At 44.3% G+C, this 20,581-nt stretch overlaps 1 protein-coding gene and 1 long non-coding RNA gene across 4 annotated transcripts in view; one reads left to right on the forward strand and one right to left on the reverse strand.

Annotated features, from left to right (window-relative positions):
• Positions 1-630, forward strand: part of ARMC3 (armadillo repeat containing 3) — a 102,534-nt gene extending 101,904 nt beyond the window's left edge. For all 3 annotated transcript variants that reach the window (XM_053260701.1, XM_053260703.1, XM_053260702.1), the window contains one exon: positions 138-630. In XM_053260701.1, coding sequence (XP_053116676.1) covers positions 138-347 — 210 coding nt within the window. In that variant the 3' untranslated portion in view covers positions 348-630. The remainder of the gene's footprint in view (positions 1-137) is intronic.
• The window catches only part of LOC128329458 (uncharacterized), a 118,349-nt gene that overhangs the window by 97,047 nt on the left and 721 nt on the right, over positions 1-20,581 (reverse strand). The window contains exon 2 of the long non-coding RNA XR_008309658.1: positions 15,083-15,198. This is a non-coding gene — a long non-coding RNA (uncharacterized LOC128329458). The remainder of the gene's footprint in view (positions 1-15,082; positions 15,199-20,581) is intronic.

Raw genomic sequence — 20,581 nt, forward strand, 5'->3', positions numbered from 1 at the left:
TTTTATATAACATTTACTGTATTAAATCGTAAACCATCATTTTAGCCCGTGAATTGTCCTGACTGCATTGGTAGAGAACAAGTAAATAAGTACAGTAAATAGTAACAGGTTTTTCATCTGCTTCCTTCCCTCCCTAGGTTCTAGCGGACAAAATTGGTGTTAGTTGCAGCTTACACCGTGGAGACTACAACAGAGCATGGAATGAAGTGCAATTAGTGGATGATTCTCCCCTGGGAATACCTGGACTCCTGCTTCCTCCTCAAGTATACATTGTAGATCTCATGTATGAGCCAGGTGACCTGATGAAAGAAGGAAGTGCAGTGGCAGATCGCTATTGCCGTATTTAATTCCCTTTCCAGGGCTCTTCAAAACCAAAGGTTGCTTGTTAATTAGTTTTAATTGAGTTTGTGCAGAGAGATTTAGAAGGTTTATTTTCAGAGTTGGGCTGAGTGCCAGGTGGAACACTTTTGCATGCACTGATGGGTTTATATGGACATTGGATATTTTATTTCCCTTTGAGGTTCTGAAATTCTAACATGTAGCTCTCAGAGATAGGCATCATTTCAGACCAAATCTTGTTCATGTTGTTGATGAATATTTAAAATAAAAGGCAGATATCAGGAATGTGAATTGGTGGCTCAAGTCGTTAAACATGCTTTATAGGTTTTGTTTTAGATTTCACAGTCCACTGTGACACTGACTCTTTGCAAACTTTAAACCAAGAGGTCTGCTTTTTCCATGCATTTCCATGTGGCTTGAACAGAAGTTATTGAATTATGCCTTGTTAAAATAGATATAATAAGAGATCTGTTCTCTTGCTCTATTTCTCTTATTAATGAGGAAGACATGGAACTGAAGCACAAGAAATAAATAGCTCATCCTAAGGCCAAAAATGATGGGGCAGCCATGTGTCAGCCCTATTAACATATAGAGCAGAGGGAGCTGCCTTTTTTTTTTTAATTTAATGTTTTTTGACATTTTGTATTTTACATACATCTTTCCCCATTTCCCCCCATACCTCCCCCAGCCAGCCTTTGCACACTGTGCTGGCTGAGGGAAGGTGGGAAAAGGAAGGAGAGATAGAGGGAAAGAGAACGAGGGAGAGGGGGAGCAGAGGGGGAGGACGGGAGAAGAGAAGGAAATACACACCGTTGCACCAATAGATCAGGAAAGGTTTTTATTATTATTCTAAGAATAGTTCAAGCAAATTATCCCAGACTTCTGACCATTTATCCAGTTTATTTACTTTTATGAGGGCTCATTTTTCATGTGCCGCCAACTCGAGCAACACATGCACCCATTCCTCACTCCTAGGGAGAGTGGGAGATTTCCATTGCCGCAGTATTACTCTCTTGGCTACAAGTAAGCTTCTCCATAGCCATTGTTTAGGACCTGATTTTAGTCCCCACTCAGTTGGGATATACCCCAGTACTGCGTTCAGATCTTTCAGCGCAAGGGATGAATCTATCACTAAATTAGTATGCATAATAACCTCCCTCCATAATCCTTGCACTATGGGGCAGTCCCAGAACATATGCGTTAAGTTGGCATGAGGATTATTGCATATCCAGCCATTACTATTTGAGGCCATTTTTAATCGCTTAAGGTGCAGAGGGGTCCAATATGCCCTGAAAATAATCTTCTGTTGGATAAGGCACAATTTCTCAGCCGGTCGGTGAAAGAAGTGAGCACATCCCCCCCTCCCCCTCCTTAATTTGCTGCACAACGTCCCTTGAAACACTTTTCTCCCAATATCAGAAGTGACTGGCGGGGGCGGGGGGGGGCCTTTAAGCCATGGCTCAGAGGTAAAGCATCTGCTTGCATGGTCCCAGTTTCAATCCCAGGTAGGGCTGGGAAAGACTCCTGCTTGAAACTTTAGAGAAGCTGCTACCAGTCACTGTAGACAATACTGAGTTAGATGGACCCAGATGTATGACTCTGAGTAATACAGCTTCCTGTGTCCTTGTAGAGTAGTGCAATGATTTCTCTCCCCTCCTCTGCAAACTTCATTTAATGTGAAAATAAATAAATAGAGCCTTCCTACTTTAAATGTGAATGGGACCAACATGACAACACCAATGACCATTCCCTCCTGATGCAAATAGCAGTAAACAGGAGAGGATATTTTTGTTGGGACTGCAAAAGGTGGTAAAGAATTTTTAAAAGCCCTCCTCCCTCACTGTGGTACTGATTCCATTTGGACCTCCTATAACTGCGATTTCCACTTTGAAAAACAAACACCCAAGGATCAGTGATATCATTTGGCCACAAGTATCTCCTGCTGGAGTGAAGATCATCCATCCAGAAGGTTGCTGTGTGCACTGTTGTCAGAGTTGGACCCTAAAATCTAGCACTCCAGACAGCTTACAGCACTGAGCTGGGAACATAGGAAGCTGCCTTCTACTGAGTCAGACCATTGGTCCATCTCGCTCAGTATTGTCTACGCAGACTGGCAGGCAGCGGCTTCTCCAAGGTTGCAGGCAAGAGTCTCTCCCAGCCCTATCTGGAGATGCCAGGGAAGGAACTTTGAACTTTCTGCATGCATTTACCCAGATGCTCTTCCCAGAGCAGCCCCAGCCCCAAAGGGGAATAGCTTACAGTGCTCACATGTAGTCTCCCATGCAAATGCAAACCAGGGTGAACCCTGCTTAGCAAAGGGGACAATTCATACTTGCTACCACAAGACTAGAGCGGGCACAGTCCCTAACAGATACTTGGCTATCATGATGCTGATCACATGGGGTTGGAGGCTAACTCTAGGAGCTCTTTCTCCCTCCACTGAGTATGGACTAGATTCAAGGTCCCCATCTCTCTCCGGACAGTTAAGAACATATGTTGATTAGTACCCTCAAAACAGTCAGTGGCACCTATTGGGTGAGTAAATCCATCAACTCAAGAGGATTTTTACGTTCCACTTAAATGCTGTGCCTATGGATCTCTGCGGCAAGGCAATTTTGGTTGCCATTATGCCTCTCAAATGGTATAGTGATAAACATTATTTTGCTCTCTCTCAAGGGATTATGAAATCCTTTCCCTTTAGAAGAACGATCAGCAATGTAGATCTAAGCTAGTGCTCTTGACAGAAGTTATCATTCCATTTTTGTTCCAATCAACTATTCCAGCATTTCAATATCTCTCACACTTTTAAAATTTGGCCTGGCACAAAACAGCCTATCAGTTCTTCTTTGAGGCTTGCCATATCCTAATAGAATCAGACTTCTAATTTAAACTTGGAAAATTCCAACTTTTTACTGTACTCAGACAAGCATCTTCTTTTATAGTTCCAAGTAAGATTTCTGGAAACAAAAATACAGCCAGGGTTCTTTTGAGCTGGTTTTCAGTTGTGTATAACAGAGAGGTGTTGGTTACCGTTTCAGGCCTGTTTTTGGAAGCTGCAGTTACAGCTTGAGGCTTCTCAGCTGACTACATTGTGGGCCCTGAACAACTTGTGTGGCCGGGCAGGTGCTTGAGGTTGACCTGTCCCCCTACCTTCCATTTTTGCTGCCAAGCAACGAGAACAAATGTTTCAAGCCCCTGGTGGGCCACCATATGTGGCTGATTGGCTGCATTTGCAAGTTGCAGACTTATTGTAGTATCCTAGGTTGGGGAGATGTTAGATCATAGAAATTATTTGACATTTAGTGGGGGCGGGGAGGCAGGACTTTATACACTCTGGTGCATCTGCAAAAGTAATAGGGCAAACGAACCTGTGTTTTCTCATGAATTTGTTTTAGAAAAGTACAGGCACAGATGAGCTTCCCAGGCAGCTAGCTTTCTAATATCCTAGTCTTTGAGGGAGTAGAGCAGTGGTCTTTGCTGTTTTTTAGGCAAGGGCCACATTGGCAAAAAAAAAAAACCCACCCAACAACACCCAAAACCTTTAACGTGAGGGACCCAGCTGACAGCCCAACACTTGGTTCAGGGCACCATCTATCTCATCATGGGCCATGGCGGTGGCATGCGTGTGTGCATGTCTGTATGTGTCAGCAGCACTAAAGGCTGGCTGTGACACATCTGGTTAGGGAGTTGGTTGTGGGGTTGGCCAGGGTGGGGCGAACTGCCAGTGATGTTGCAGTGGGTGGGGATGACCATGAGTCACTCACCCTCCATGGCCAGTGTGGGATAGCCCAGCAGGGGAAGGTTGGCCTTCAGGAAGACCAGCCGCTCCACCAAGTCAGCCACTAAGTGTGAAAGATGAGGTGTCAGCACGTTCCCGGCCATGGAGAAAACCCTTGTGCTCTGGATGGTGTTTGGTGCGCATGAGAGGAACCCTCCAGCAACCATCGCCAAGTCCAGCTCAACTTGGTGACGTGTTGCCCCAAACTGGGTCAGCTCCATCTCCCAGCCTGCCATCAGCTCCAGCAGGAACTTCAGCACACACTGCTCAGCACTGCTGCAGGGCTCGGTAGACTCCTCCTGTACCCCTGGCAAGGCACCAAGGAACCCCTCTGTGAACCACCGGGTAGAACACTTAAGCAGATCCACCGGCTCCTGCCAGGGACATCACACTGCTGGACTGGGAAGCGGTGGTGATGCTGCTGCTAGGGGTGGACTGCACACCAACAGGAGGTGCTCCTCCTGGTTGTGCCCCAACCTCCCCTCCTGGGCTCGCAGGGCCCTCCACTTGGGTAGCTGGTCAGAGGTGACCGCTTGCCCTTCATCCTTGGGCCACATAGGCAGGACAAAGCATGCTCTGCTGATTTACCCAAGGGTGTCCTGAGCCAATCCACCACTCCAATCTTCAGCTGACCTGCCAAGGCAATTGCTTCGTCTGTGAACAGCATAAACTGGAGCTTACCCATCGTCTTCTCAAGCAGAAGAGCAGCAGGCAAAGCCTGGCTTAGCATTGCTGTCTCAGTACACAAGCTGTTTGTGGCAACAAAGAATAGCCCAAGTGGCAAGACAACCTCAGAAATGAGTGCCCAGTCCTGGGTGGATATGTGGCACGCTTCCAAGCCATGCCATGACTGGCTGGCATTTATTTATTTATTTATTATGTATTTATAACACATTTCTATACCACCCAAAACTCACGTCTCTGGGCAGTTTACAACAAACAAAAAGTTAAAACATTAGTTTACATAAATGACAGCAAAAAAGACAGTAGTTAAAACAAAATAAATGATATAGTAAAAGTTAAAACATTACCACAATTTAAATTGTAAAATAACATTTTAAAACGATGTTAAAACTGTTAAAACAAAAGCCTGGGAGAATAAGTGTGTCTTTAAAGACTTTTTAAAAGTTGTCAGAGATGGGGAGGCTCTTATTTCAGCAGGGAGCGTGTTCCAAAGCTTTGGGGCAGCAGAGGAGAAGGCCCGTCCCCAAGTAGCCACCAAATGTGGCAACTGCAGACAGACCTATCTTGATTATCTCAATGGGTAGTGGGGTTCATGATGAAGAAGACGTTCTCTTAAATACCCAGGGGCCGAGCCGTTTAGGGCTTTATAGGTTATAACCAGCACTTTGTAATTTTGCCCAGAAACTTATCGGCAGCCAGTGTAGATCTTTCAGTACGGGAGTAATATTGTCTCTCCAAGATGATCCAGAGATCAACCTGGCTACCACATTCTGAACCAGCTGTAGTTTATGGACTATGCACAAGGGCAGCCCCACATAGAGTGCATTTCAGTAATCCAATCTAGGGGTTACCAGCATATGTAACACTGTTCTGAGGTCGTTTATCTCAAGAAACGGACACAGATGGCATATCAGCCGGAGCTGATAGAAGGCACTTCCGGCCACTGCCTCAACCTTGGAAACCAGGGAGAGGCTTGGATCCAGAAGCACCCCCAGACTGTGTACCTGTTCCTTCTGGCGAAGTGTGACCCCATCCAGAACAGGCAGATCAAACTCATCTCCTGAGTTTCGATCCTGCACAATGAGTACCTCCGTCTTATCTGGATTAAGTCTCAGTTTGTTATCCCTCATCCAGCCAATTACCGCCTCCAGGCAGGCATTTAGGGAGGTTATGCCCTCTCCCGATAATGTTGACATGGAGAAGTAGATTTGGGTGTCATCAGCATACTGATAGCACTCTGCACCAAATCTCCTGATGATCTCTCCCAGCAGTTTCATGTAGATGTTAAACAACATCGGAGTCAATACAGAGCCCTGAGGGACACCATACAAAAGTTCAGATTTTGAGAACAACAGTCTCCAAGGGACACCTTCTGAAACCTGCCCGAGAGGTAGAAGTGGAACCACTGTAAAGCAGTGCCTCCCACTCCCAACCCCCTCAGATGCTGCAGAAGGATACTATGGTCAATAGTATTGAAAGCCGCCGTGAGGTCCAAAAGGACCAACCAAAAGGAGTCACACTTCCTCTGTCAATTCCCAATTGGATCATCCATCAGGCCTACCAAGGCAGTCTCCACCCCATAGCCCGCCCAAAAGCCAGTTTGAAATGGGTCTAAATAATCAGTTTCCTCCAAGACTGGAGCTGGGAGGCCACCACCCTCTCAATTACCTTGCCCAGCCACTGAAGGTTGGAAACAGGCCTGCAGTTGCTCAACTCTGAGGGATCCAAAGTAGGCTTCTTCAGAAGCGCCTCATGGGGGGGGGGGGGGCTGGCAATGCCACCAGCAGCAGATGTCCCCTAACTCTCCTTCCCCCACCAGTGCACTGTGAGGAAGAAGCCTGTAGCCCACTGCAACTGGTCCACAGATCAGCAGTGAAATGCACGCTTGTGTCAGGTGCTGCTGCACGCATCAGCCCCGACACAGCCTCTCTGCACATACCCAGTACAGGGAGGTTACCACCCACCTGCTGAAGATGGTGTGTGATGGGATCATAGACGGGGGCAAACAGTAGGAGCAGCCAGTGGAAGCTAGTGTTCTCCACCACCTGGACTGGCTGGTCGTCCAAAGCGATGATCTTGGCAATAACCCAAGTGATGAGATGAGGCTCTGGGCGATCAGACCTCTTGCCCACCGACTGCACTCACTGCGCAAGCAACTTCCCCTGCTCAGGAACAGGAGCAAGTGCCTTGCTGCTAATTGAGAGCACATCTGGCCTATTGCTGCCAGCAGGAATAGGGGCCTCCAGCCTGGGGGCTGGAGGGTGACGCTGTTAAAGGTGCTTCAGCATCCCCGATGTCAAAAGATGCTTAGGGTCCTTCCCCGCTGCTGACTTGTGCCCTGCAGTGGGTGCAGACAGCATGGGTTGGGTCACCAGGGAAGAGCTCAAAGTGGTCCCACACCATACTACCATTGGAGCCAGCCCAGCCCTGTTTCAATGGTGGTGGTACTGGGGCTGCTGGTTCCCTCTATGGGTCACCACCCACTGCCCTAGATCCAGGGCTGAGAAGGTCCAGGAAGCAGAATGACTTCCCCCTGCTCCTTTTCAATCTCAGAATGGGTTGCACTACAAAGGGGGACTGAGGAGGATGGAAAGACTGCTCTGGCTAAGCTAGCAGGTGACACAATCACCGCTGCCTCCTCTGCTGCCACAGGAAAAGCTTCTTCCTAACAGGGGAGGACCTGGCAGCTTCACTGCAGGACCACCCTCCTCCAGAAAGGTCAGCCTGCACAGAGCCACAGGGGTGGGGGCGACTTGGGGAATAGGCCCCTCTTGCCGTCACCCACGATGACCAGCATCACCCTTCCCTCTGATGGCCACTCTGCTCCTGCCTCAGCCTTGCACCTTCCTGGATATCTTGGGTGTGTCCCCCCCCCATTAAAGCCCTAACTCTGATGTGGGGTGGGAGGGAGAAGAAGCACCTTTAAGATGGGTGTTTTTAAAAGGGGTGTGGGGTCAGAGGCAGTCTATTGATGCTGTGTGTGCCACACATAGTGCTATCCATAGCACTGTAGTGTGCACACAGAAGCTAGAAAAATTAAATCCCCCCCAAATAAAGAAGCAGGCTTTACTTGGGGCTGGGGGCTGGAGGGGAGCGAACAACAATGGGGTAAGTCGAAGGGAAAGTCGATTACAGTGGCCTCTCCTAACCCACTCTTACAGTCCTACCTAGGACCTATTCCCTTCCCCAACTAGGCCCTATTTAAAGAACAAAGTACAAAGTTCTTTATTTGCGACCCAAAGTCAGCATAACATAACATAAACAAATCATCTCATAACATAGAAAGATACAATTGGAGAAAGGAAATATGTAAAATATATAGATAAATATCCATGAATGAATAATCAGTAAAATTTTAAAATTAATCAAAGACAGGCTCGCTGCTGTAACAATACTGCAATAGAACAGAATTTGGCCACCTTAAAGGTGACATCTAAAGTTCTATCTGCAAGAAGATAGATTCAGATTACTTTATTTACGGTCAGTGACCAAAAGAGAGATATGCAAGAAGATAGGAAACAAAAATTTCCTGAGCAACCTGGGAAGGGTGTCAGAAGAGGAGTTAATAAGGAACATTTTAAATCTCTATATAATGGACAGCGCAACAAAACATATTGGATGGATTCAACTTCCCCGATACCACATGGGCATAATCTATCCTCCCTAGGAATCCCCAGAAACCTCCCCAAGATCACCGCTGAAGGTAACATATCATGTCTTGCTCTGAAAAAGGCCCTCTGGTAACACATCATGCGTAGCAGGGCCCCAACTAGAACTGCTCAAACCCAGCCTCCTTTTAGTACAATCAGGGAGTCGGGAGAATTATTGTTGGATTTCAAAGTCCAAGAGTCTTTGTTTCAGGATCTGCCTAGCCTGGTTGTGACTTAACAGGGCCAGGTAGTCCATAGACAGACCCAAGGACACAATTTTGTCCTGAATAGTCTGGGCCCAAGTGGGCTGGAATACATCAGCCAAGATAAGAGAAATCCATCCTCAGGAGGGAAATCTGACTTTGAGCCAATAGGTCAAAACAGACAACCAGGCCCAGACCTCGATCTTCAGAACACCCAACTCAAATCTTAATAATACATTGGGGACGCATCTAGGTACTCTAAGTAGAGCCCTAAGGAAGTCATTTTGAACCACATCCATAGACTTGTATGAAGGAAAAGGACCAAGTTGCGCCCCATATAATAGCTGGCTCCTAACTTTGGCTGCAAATAATTTCAAGGCGGCCGAAATGATCTCACCTCCTTTAGAACAGAAAAATCTCTGGATAGCCAGAGAACTTCTCCGTGCCGTAAGAATAACTTGATCTATATGCGCCTTCCATGAACCCCTTGCTTGCAGGGTCACACCTAGATATTTATATGTATACAGGTGAAACTCGGAAAATTAGAATATCGTGCAAAAGTCCATTAATTTAAGTAATGCAAATTAAAAGGTGAAACTGATATATGAGACAGACGCATTACATGCAAAGCGAGATAAGTCAAGCCTTAATTTGTTATAATTGTGATGATCATGGCGTACAGCTCATGAAAACCCCAAATCCACAATCTCAGAAAATTAGAATATTACATGGAACCAAGAAGACAAGGATTGAAGAATAGAACAATATCGGACCTCTGAAAAGTATAAGCATGCATATGTATTCAGTACTTGGTTTGGGCCACTTTTGCAGCAATTACTGCCTTAATGCGGTGTGGCATGGATGCTATCAGCCTGTGGCACTGATGAGGTATTATGGAAGACCAGGATGCTTCATTAGCGGCCTTCAGCTCTTCTGCATTGTTTGGTCTCATGTCTCTCATCCTTCTCTTGGCAATGCCCCATAGATTCTCTATGGGGTCAGGTCAGGCGAGTTTGCTGGCCAATCAAGCACAGTACACTGTATACTTTTCAGAGGTCCGATATTGTTCTATTCTATTCAGGCTACGATGGTTTGCATGATCACATGAACTCACAAAAATCTCTCCAGCCCAGGTTGCTCAAAACAGGTAACCCAGCTTTCCTACCCTGCTCTTAAGGGGAAAAGAGCTCAGCTACCTTGAGTCTCTGGTCATGTGAACCCACTTGACAAGAGTTAGTACAATTGTTGGTATAGCAATGCTGCTACTGATGCCAAATGCAACAGTCAGCATTGATTATGTGGTGCTAGCCATGTGTTTTCATGATCAAACGTGCCCACATACCACACAGTGAGGTCCAAACTAGATGAAATGGTCAGGGGCGTAGCTATAATTGAGCGAAAGGGTTCAAAGAACACGGGGGCCCCAGCTCCTGAGGGCCCTCTAGCTCCATCCCTCCCTATTTTCTTCATTACCTCCCTCACTCTGGGGGGCCACCAGAGAGAGGGATGAAAACAGGCCCCTTCCCCCCAACTCCCCCCCTGGAAATGGTAATTGAGGTGTTTGGCCCTGCAAGTTCTTCTTTAATGTAAACAGTGGCTTACATACCACAGTGGCAGACATGCTGCTATATTCTACTGAAAAGCACGCCACCGCTGTTTACAAATGTTCAGAGTCTCCATGGCTCCTAAGCACAGTGTCGTCACTACAGTGATAATGCTCCCACTGGAAATCATGGAAGCATCATCACTGAGGTGATGATGCTGTGCTTAGAAGCCATGGAGGCTCTGTGCATTTACAAGCAGCAGTGGCATGTTTTTGAGTAGAACACTGCAGACATCTATCTCACTTAGGAGGCATCTCACTTAGTAGACTGCATGGTATGCAAGTAATTACAATCTGCAGGAGTGTCTGAGTTGCCTCTTGGCTTATATTGATTAGCAAACTCTGTCTACTATAGTGTGTTTTACTACCATCTAGAAAACCTCCCAGTCTATTTCTACACCATGTTGGCTTTTATCTTCTGCCAGTAGGAATTAAGGGGCACAGTTATTGAGAGAGCATCTCTCTGTCCCTCAAACCAGGGCAGAAGAAGGGAGTCCCATTTCTAATGTTAATCACAAAACTCCCAGCTACACAGTACCCTATCACCGACCACCAAAAGCCAATTAGAATTAGGGGAGTGTGAAAAACCATTCACTGCCGAACCGATTCAGCAGCTCAATTGTGAACTGGCAGGTTTGGCCTTTTTTTAAGCCAAACTTTGTGTTACGGCCCATTTGACCCATGAGTATATCCCTGGTTCTGGCAACCCAGATTACCGAACTGGGGGCAGTTCAGCCCACGATCAAACCAGACCAAGCCTGATTTGGACGAACTGGTTTGGCTTTGTTTGCTGCCCACGCAACTGCAATTTGAGACAAACCATGATTTTTTGTTCGTGCACACCCCTAATTAGAATAGGAGGAGACACCTGAGCAGCTAACACACTTATATCCACCAGGAACTGTTTCCTTTAGACAGCAAACTGCACCCCCTAGTCCTGATTGGTTGGTATTTCATGCACCTCCTTTGGTGCACCACCAGGCATATGAAAAGGCTCAGCATAAACAGAGATGCTTGAGATGGCAGGATCTAATCGAGAAAGAGGCTAGGTTGCTGAATTCATCCTTTTATGATATTAGTGTTTACTCTCTAAGCTCAAGCTCTTCAGGTGCATCAGCATTTTAAATGAGGGAATCTCTGGAGAGAGTCAGGTCAAACAGTCGGATTAAATATTCATATGAGTCTTAATCCACTCACAGCGATGAGAAAAAATATGAAATGCAAATGGGAATCTAAAATCATTACTGGAATACTGCAGCCTCCATTTGATCAAATATTGTCAGTTCAAAGTGATGTGAAAGCTGGACTTTGAAATATCATCGTGGGCTTCAGCCATAAATACTTACTTCCTTTTCTCTTCCCCACCCCCTACGGTGTCCTCCTGGGAAAACACCCATGGAGGAGAAAAGAAAAAGCACTGTGTTAATGAAAGAGCTCAAACTCCGCTAATAAATCAGCAGCAACATAATCTGGTGTATGTTTTAATTAGTCAGATGTGTCATTTTTGTTAATTGCAAGATGGATGGAGACACTAAAGACTTGTGGGGGGGCAGTATTTTAGTGTCCCCCCCACACACACACTGTTAGGAAGATCTCAGTTGTTAAAATAAAAATGTCATTCTCCACTTTCCTTGATTTATACAAGAATGGGATCACATCAAACATATTTCACACCATATAAATTGAAAATTATATACACATTTTCTGGACATGTTGTAAAATCAAGCAATATGAGCAATTGATAGTGTTCTATGTTAACCAAATAACAGGTTATCAGTTACCTGAGAATCCTATAGGGATTTTATTGAACTATTTAAAAGATATTCTGACTAAAGATGATAATGAAATGATTACCAGCATACAAGCTGCTGCAAAGTTCTCCATAGCAGCATATTTGAAACATAAATCCTCCATTATCTGAATTTTTTTTAAAAAAGAATATGGGATATAGCTGTGATGATTAAACTTATTATATAAGAGGTAGAGCTAAGCAGATATATTACTCTCACCATTAAGGAATGGTCACTTTTTGTGTCTTTTTAGAATGATAAATTTAGCAATGAAGTATGTTCTTATTCATTGTACTCTTTAAATTGAAATGTGAATGTTCTATTGTTAATATTGTTTGGATGGATTAATAATTAACTAACAGGCTTTTCTCAAACATTAACTATCAATTAAAATTTAGTTGGAATTTTTATATGTTAAGAGAAGCCCTTTAAAAAAAAATCATCATAATATTAGCCTGCCTTGAGCCTTTTATTTTTATTATTTGGAGGAAGGTGGGGTAAAAATGTTGTAAAATTATTTAAATGCATACAAACATAATGGCACATTTTATGATTGTCCATTCCCCAGTCACAGCAAAGGCAGCCTTGCTGTAGTGAGGAATTTAGGCCGAATCCCTTGTTGCGAGAAACGGTACTTTATTATTAAGGAAAGCAGTCTGTCGAGAGGAAGAGCCATTTACCTCTGACTGGTGCATGAAACGTGACATACGCCAGCACTTAAATCATTTCTATTTTACTTTTTTATGATGTAGTTGTGAATGACCTCTTTCTGCATTTGTAATTAGAGGATGTAACAGATGGCCTGGGCTTAGTTCAGGGAGATAAATCCATTAAAAGAACCTACAGGAAGCTGCTGCAGACAAATGGTGGTTCATCTAACGCGTCGTCCAAGATTTGTGCTGTATGTGAAGGTTGGGCTTTGGAGATTCCTCTCCGTGCTGGAGCGCAGAGAGTTCGGCTATGGTGGTGTGAAGGCCTTTGGGGAGTCGCAGGGAAGTGATGGAAATACAGTAACTGTGACCAATGCCATCTCACTGATGTTATGGAGACAAATGGTTGCACGGATAGATTTATGTGCCTGGGAGGACCTGTCAAGCATAAACATCAGTGAAGGCCCCAGGACTTCTTTATAGACAGACCAAGATTTCCCAGGCAATTACCTGCAGCCTAGACTTGCTGCACCCTGTGCTTTAAGAAGCCAGTCAAAATGATTCTCCAGATTTGGCTCCATAATAAAGGCGAATTCAGTAAACAACATAAAATATGCAAATATCTTAGGCATATATGCAGATTGGCATTGGCCAGTCATGGGGAAGAGCAAACAACTAAGCCCATTTGCCATCCTGCTCCTTTTACCTTTCCTTCTGAGACTGAATCCCGCTTTGTCCACAAAGATTAATTCTATTTTCAGTCTTCAGGACTAGATATTTCCCTTTAATTCTTAAGGACTAAAACCTTGCTGCTTTTTTTTAAAGGAGAGAGTTATGCTTCTCAGGATACTGAATTCTGCACCCATTGTTAGTTTCTGTGTTTGCATGGCATGATCACAGAATTACAGGATGCACACAACCCTGCCTACAGTAGCAGCCCTTGGGCAACAAACACAGTGGTTTTCATTGGTAGCTGGCATTTGATGCACCACTGTGGGTGGACAGAATGGCTCAGCATGGAGCAGGAAACGTCTGAGCAATGGGATGGCTGCCGGCCAGCTGTCTGCAGGCCACTCCTAACACCTGCTTCCTGCCATGTGCTAATCTAGTACCTGGCCCTGCTGCTTGCCCGCTGCCACTCATCGTTTTGGACTCTGAACAGCTGGCATGAAGCCAGTTCTCATCTCCCAACCACAAACCTGTTTCTCTCTCCTTTATACCACTGCAACAGGTCTGGACTGCATCTACAGATTGCTTTTATGTTAACTTACATTTCCATCCTATGCTGACGGTCTCAAAACTAGTGTGTATATGCAAGGAAGGAAGGAAGGGGGGTGGGGAGGGAGAGAGAGAGAGAGACAGACAGACAGACAGACAGACTGACTGACTCCTTTCATAAACAGCATTCCTGTATGCAATGACTTGATCACAAGGGTTTGCAGAAGTGGATTTCTACAAATCAGATAAAAACAATTACATACTCTGGATGCTGAACACTGCTACACAAATGATCAACAAACAACAATGGACTGGTAACTTTTTGTGAGTCACAACATGGGCAAGACAACTGCAATACATTCCCAATCAAAGGACCTGTGTCCACTCCTCCGCGAAAGTGTGCCACTGACTTCTGCAATCCTGAACCCATCCATCTTTCCTACCTATCTCCCAAATGCTGGAAGACCTGCAGCAAAGAGTAAATCAGCATTCTTGGAAGTCTGAGGATTTAACTCAGTAATCCTTTCCTATATCCATGGACCTCAATCAGCTGCCCAGATTTCCAGATGGCAACAAAATGAGAAGGGGGGAACTAATATTACAAGAATATCAGAACAAGTTTAGAGGTTCCACAGAGATGTACACTGAGACAAATTTTATTTCCTTTCTTTATTAGTCATTATGTGTAATTATCTTGTTCAATGCTATATAGTTTTTAACAGTTTAAACATTGGATTAAATTGTAAATTGCTTTAATATGTTAAAGTTTTAGTTCTGTTTTAATTTGTACTGTTTTTATTGTAAACCACCCAGAAATGCGAGCTTTGAGTGGTATACAAATTTGTTAGAGAGAGAGAGAGAGATAGATAGATAGATAGATAGATAGATAGATAGATAGATAGATAGATAGATGCATGGGGGGGGGGTTGTGCTCGTGATGTCATGAAAAATAGCCCATTTTAATTCTCTGTTTAATTTTAATTATCCCATTGGTTTCATGGAGCAACCCTTTCCATTTCTTCTGCCCATGACTTTGTCAGTAGTTTTCTAGCCAATATATATTAAACTAGCAGGCATTTGAGAACTCCTCCAAGGGGACATACCAGCTATATTTCACAGAGATATGACCAAGGGAACTCATTTTACAAGACATTGAAAAGAGTGTACCTATTAGAAGCTTGTCACTGATTTCTATGGGGAGACCCAGCTCCAGTTTTCCTCTCTGTAATTTTGCAATTTTCCAACTTTGCTATCCAGAACAAACATAACAGTAGCCTTCAGGCCTGTAAGGAGAAAAAGAAAAGAAATGCTAGTGTTTTTGTGGAGTGGAGAGAGTTGTACTTTCTTTTTTGCAAGTAACAAACTCCAAGGCAAGCAACACAAACTGTAAAATGGCCAAGCCCCCAATATACTGGGAAAGATGGAAACATTTGAGATGGATGGTTTAAAAAGAAGAGTAATGAAGTGCTTCAGATAAAGTCAGTTTGACTCCTCCCTCGCATCTCTGGGTGGTTTACAATAAAAACAGTACAGATTAAAACAGAATTAAAACTTTAACACATTAAAGAAATTTACAATTTAATACAATGTTAAAACTGTTAAAAATTATATAGCATTGAACAAGATAAAGAAAGGAAGTAAAATAAAAGAAGCCCCCAATATACTGGAGGAAACAGGATATGCGTGTGCGGATGTAATATGAAAGCAGAGACAATGCTGTCTGAAAGCCACAAATATGATATCACATTCACAAACTCAGAATAATTTGAGGATATAAAGAAGATGGAGGCATAGGCAGGCTCAGATCAGTAGAAATTAAAACAAAATAAAAATAATGAATGTTCAAACTCCCAACAGACTCCAAGGAACAATGTTGGAATGTAAAAATCATAAAAGTGAAATGAAGATACTTGTTTCTTGTACAAGACAATGCTTTTTAAACTAATTTTTTATGAATGACTGTATTTTGTTTTATTGTGTTTTAGTATTGTTGTATTGGATATGTTTGTTGTTTCTATTTCTGCTGGCCAATGGCTGTAATAAAATTGATGATGATGTACAAGACAAACATCTGCCAATAACAAGACTATGCACGCAGCACAATCTGCAGTTCTTCTAACTCTCTTACAACTCAATCAAATGGAATGAAAGGCATGTGTGTTTCCTCTGCTTTATTTTTCTGAACATCCCTCTCCCTTGCCTTTCTGATTGAATTTCTGTGTTTCAAGGAGCCCTATCAGTTTCTTGGACAGTGTAAAGAATGTGTCTGAATTTAAGACGAGACTACTTTGTGCTGTCAGTTCCCCCCTTGCGTGATCTCTCCCGCTTCCTTCCACGGCCGCAACACGGACCAGAATTGAAAGTCAAACCTGAGGGAATGAAGCAGAACCCTGTGCCCCTGACTGGGTCACTGCTCCCTTGGTGGCTAATTGTGCTCAGCTGGGGTGGATGCAAAAGAAGCTAACAGTGTGGGTCATTAGATTTACTATTCATCCCAAAATGAATGTACACCCTTAGAGCCTAAGTATATTTCAGGGTGGCTGTTTTCCCTCCTATAAACTGTGGAAAGCGAGGCTTGTAAAGGGTTGTAAATCTGTTTCTCTGTGACTCACCTGCCTGGCTGAATTATATTGGCTCAGCATCTGCTGATATAAATGTGAGATGACCTGGCTGCCCTTCAAAGCTGCCAAGCAGGCTATGCCAAGATATGGTTAGATGGAAAAAGGCATCACCATGTGGAAAGAACTCTTGCCATCTACCACCTACTCTTTCATACATCCACCCACACACATGCTGTTATTCCTGCTGCTTCCCAGAAATAAAAATCCTGGAAAATTCAGCAGTTTTATCCCTCCTCCCATAGCTAAGATGATGTACCTCTGACAAGTGATCCTTCTCTGGAGTATGACCACACCAGGAAAGAACCTTCCTTGAGTTTTAACAGCACAATAGATGCAGTTATTGTCCATTTATTATGAAAAATCCATATGTCTTCACTCCATGTAACACTTCCGTTCATGTGTTTCGCTATGAACCTCCCCAGGTATTCAGGCCTCACAAAGGTGCCTTTTTAATATCCTCTCTTTATATGGCCTGGATCAGGGGTTCCCAATTTTTAAAAAATACGTGTACTCCTTGTTAAAATTGAATTGTCTCCTTTGTAAAGCAGGGTCAGCTTTGGTTTGCATTTGGATGGGAGTGCATGTGAGCACTATAAGGCCCAAGAGGAGATCGAACCATAGCTCAGTGAAAGACCTTCTGTGGCTTGCGTACCAAAGCCTTTGGATGGGGCAGTCTATGGATGTAATGAATGAATGAATGAATGAATGGGCTACTCCAGGCACTGACCCACATCCAGACTAAATTACTCATGAATATTCCTAGCGAAATTAATCGAGGAAGTTTACTCATTTCATTAGTTTCACTAAGACTATTTATGAGTAACTTAGCCTGAAAGTAAGGCAGTGAGTGTAGTCTTTCTCATAACTGTAACATTTAAGAGCGCGTGTGTGTCTAAGTGTACACACACATTAGATAGATGGATGGATGGATGGATGGATGGATGGATGGATGGATGGATGGATGGATCTATGAGAGGAGAGCTGGTCTTGTGGTAGCAAGCATGACTTGTCCCCTTAGCTAAGCAGGGTCCACCCTGGTTGCATATGAATGGGAGACTACATGTTTGAGCACTGTTAAGATATTGCCCTTAGGGGATGGAGCCACTCTGGGAAGAGCAGAAGGTTCCAAGTTCCCTCCCTGGCAGCATCTCCAAGCTAGGACTGAGAGAGACACCTGCCTGCAACCTTGGAGAAGCCGTTGCCAGTCTGTGTAGACAATACTGAGCTAGATGGACCTATGGTGTGACTCAGTATATGGCAGCTTCCTATGTTCCTATAGATAGACATACAGATAGACAGACAGACAATTAAATTTTATAGTTAGAGAGACAAGCTTCTGCTGACACTGGCTCACATTTACAGTAAGTTACTTGTAAACATGTAAGTTTACATGTCCTATTAACATCAGTGGGAGTATGCAGTGCTAATTTTATGAAAGCTATCAGTCAGGGTGAAGGAAGGGAACATAGCCAACCAATCAGGAGCAGAAGAGTAGAGTCTTCACCCTCTTCCAGTGTTCCAACAAGAATTCCCAAATGTTGTGGACTACATCTCCCAGCATCCCCAGCAATAGCCTTTGCTTGGGGATTCTGGGAATTGTAGTCACTCATATCTGGGAACCTGTTAGAGGGCACACTGCCCTCCTCCCTCCCCTTCTGCTGCAGAAACATTGCTGAGATGCATCGCCTTCAAGCCAGCAACCATCAGATGGGGAACAAATAGTGTGGCTGCAGCATGGGGAGGCAGAAGAGCTCCAAGTACTCCCTGGGAGGCCTTCAAATACCCCTAGGAGAGGGAGTACCAATAGTATCCCCTGTTGTTGGGAAGTCCCGGCTGGAGCAAAGCATTCACCCACACTCTGGAATCTTCTACCGAAAGAGGCTTCCTTGCTTGTCATTCTTATTCGCTTTTACCTGGGGTGAAGTGTTTTAAACTTGGAAACAGTGGCCTTACTCTTGTATAACATCATTTGCCCAATTTCTGCATTTGCGTAACTTGCATGCACATATTGTTATTGGGCTGACATACCCTTGCGCAGTATGTCACCTACCATGTGGAAGTACAGTTTGATGGCTGGCTTCGTGTCTCATGCAACAAGTCATCACACTCCAGGCAGTTTGTGCATAGTGAACATCATGTTGAGACCGGGCTGTTTGGTTCCTATTGTTGAGTTGCACCTCCAGTGGAGGGAAGGCTTATATTAGGGATGTGCATGAGCCTGTTCGGCATTCTATTCCTAGAACACCAAACAGGTTCGGAACCCCGTGTTTGAACCAATTCAAATGTGGGGGCAGGGACACTTTTAAGGAAGGGGGAGGGTGCACTCCCCCCACCCCGTGTTTCCCCTGCTGGTGCTCCCTCGAAAACTGGGCCGGCGGGGCGGCAGAGTACCTTCCTGCCACCCCATCCCCTTTGGTCCGGAAGTGACTGGAAGTAGCATGCACGTGCCCAGTGTACGCACATGTGCACGCTACCTCCGGTCACTTCCAGACCGAAGAGAAAACAGGGCAGCAGGGAGGTACTCTGCTGTCCCATCGGTCCAGTTTTCAAGGGCGCACTGGTGGGGGAAACACGGGGGAGGGGGTAAGTGCACCCTCCCCTGTCCTTAAAGGTGTCCCCCCCACCTTCAAACCAGCCCCCACCAGTCTGTGCACATCCCTAGTTTATAGCTGTGTTGCTAGTCCTCTCTTGGGGGATAATAGTGTTGGCCAGCCTGAACTCAAGCTCCGTGTGATTCACACCCCTGAATCTTTGCTGCTTTTGCGTCATGCTCTGTTGAATAAAAGGCTGTCCAGTAATGGTTGGTAGGAGAGCATAGATTCTCTCCACCTCCAGCTATATACATATAAAATCCTTACAACCATAATTAACAGCATGCTCCCTCTGAGTGCTGAAATGATCAGATTTAATCATTAATTAAACTTAGTGTGGGGCCTCTTGCACTGCATAGTTTTCAGGAACTTTGACCCACAAGACAGCAATTGATGGGTCTAATAATGAGATCTGCTGAGTGCCCTCAACTTCCACTGAACTCAGCACCTGTTCTGAGCATGCAAGTGATTTACGTTGAGTGCAAATGACACTGTAGCCATAATTTTTTTTAAAATAAAAGTACGTTAAATTTTCCCATGAGAACATGTAGATTTGGTCATTGGTCAGGACAACAGCTATCTTCATAATTCACTTCTCATATAAAATATTACTGGGTTTTTCAAAAGAAAAAAAATGTTAAGCATTAACATTGATTCCCATGATACTTAGTAATGTTCATTGGCTGTCTGCAAGGAAATGTGGTTGACAAAATTAATACTGTGTAGTTAGATAAGGTTTGACATTGCAATTATAGAAATATGGAATTGTTCTGCCTGCCGTGATGAGCCTGCCATTTACTTGAGTACACATACAAAACTCCAATGGGGCTACAAACATGAATAAAGCATCAGCTCACACGGGAGGAGGCAATGGTAAACTCCTCCTGTATTCTACCAAAGAAAAACACATGGCTCTGTGGTTGCCAGGAGTCTGAGAAACAGAAAGCCAAAAAATGCAAGTAAAATATCTGTGCAAAGTGGAGAATCATATTAATAGGTTTCATGGGGAGAAGACAGAGCTCAGGGGTAGGGCCAATCTTCAGTCTGCACAAGGTTCCATGTTTAATCCCTGGCATTTCCTTCCCATTAAAGATCTCATGCCCACACTAGATGTGATGTGTGGGAGATCTACTGGGAGTTCCATAATTGGGATCTCCTGTGTTTTATTTTGGTGTTTTTTTTTAACTCCAAAAGCATCTGTGTGGGGCTGCTAATTTGATTATAGACGTGGTGCGGGGTGGAGTGGCCTGTTAGCTTTCCCCCGCTTTGGTCATTATCTCCCTGCTGAGAGAAGAGCTTCCCCTTCCCTGGCAACTTTTTAGGCGTCTCTAAAGACTTGTTTTTTTCACCCAAGCTTTTTAACTTGACTGTGGTTTAAAATTGTTTTTAGGTTTTCATTTTCAGTCTGTTTTATGTTGTTGTAAACTGCACAGAGATGGAAATTTGGGGCGGTC

The sequence above is a fragment of the Hemicordylus capensis genome, chromosome 6 (genome assembly GCF_027244095.1).
Source record: "Hemicordylus capensis ecotype Gifberg chromosome 6, rHemCap1.1.pri, whole genome shotgun sequence".
NCBI lineage: Eukaryota > Metazoa > Chordata > Lepidosauria > Squamata > Cordylidae > Hemicordylus > Hemicordylus capensis.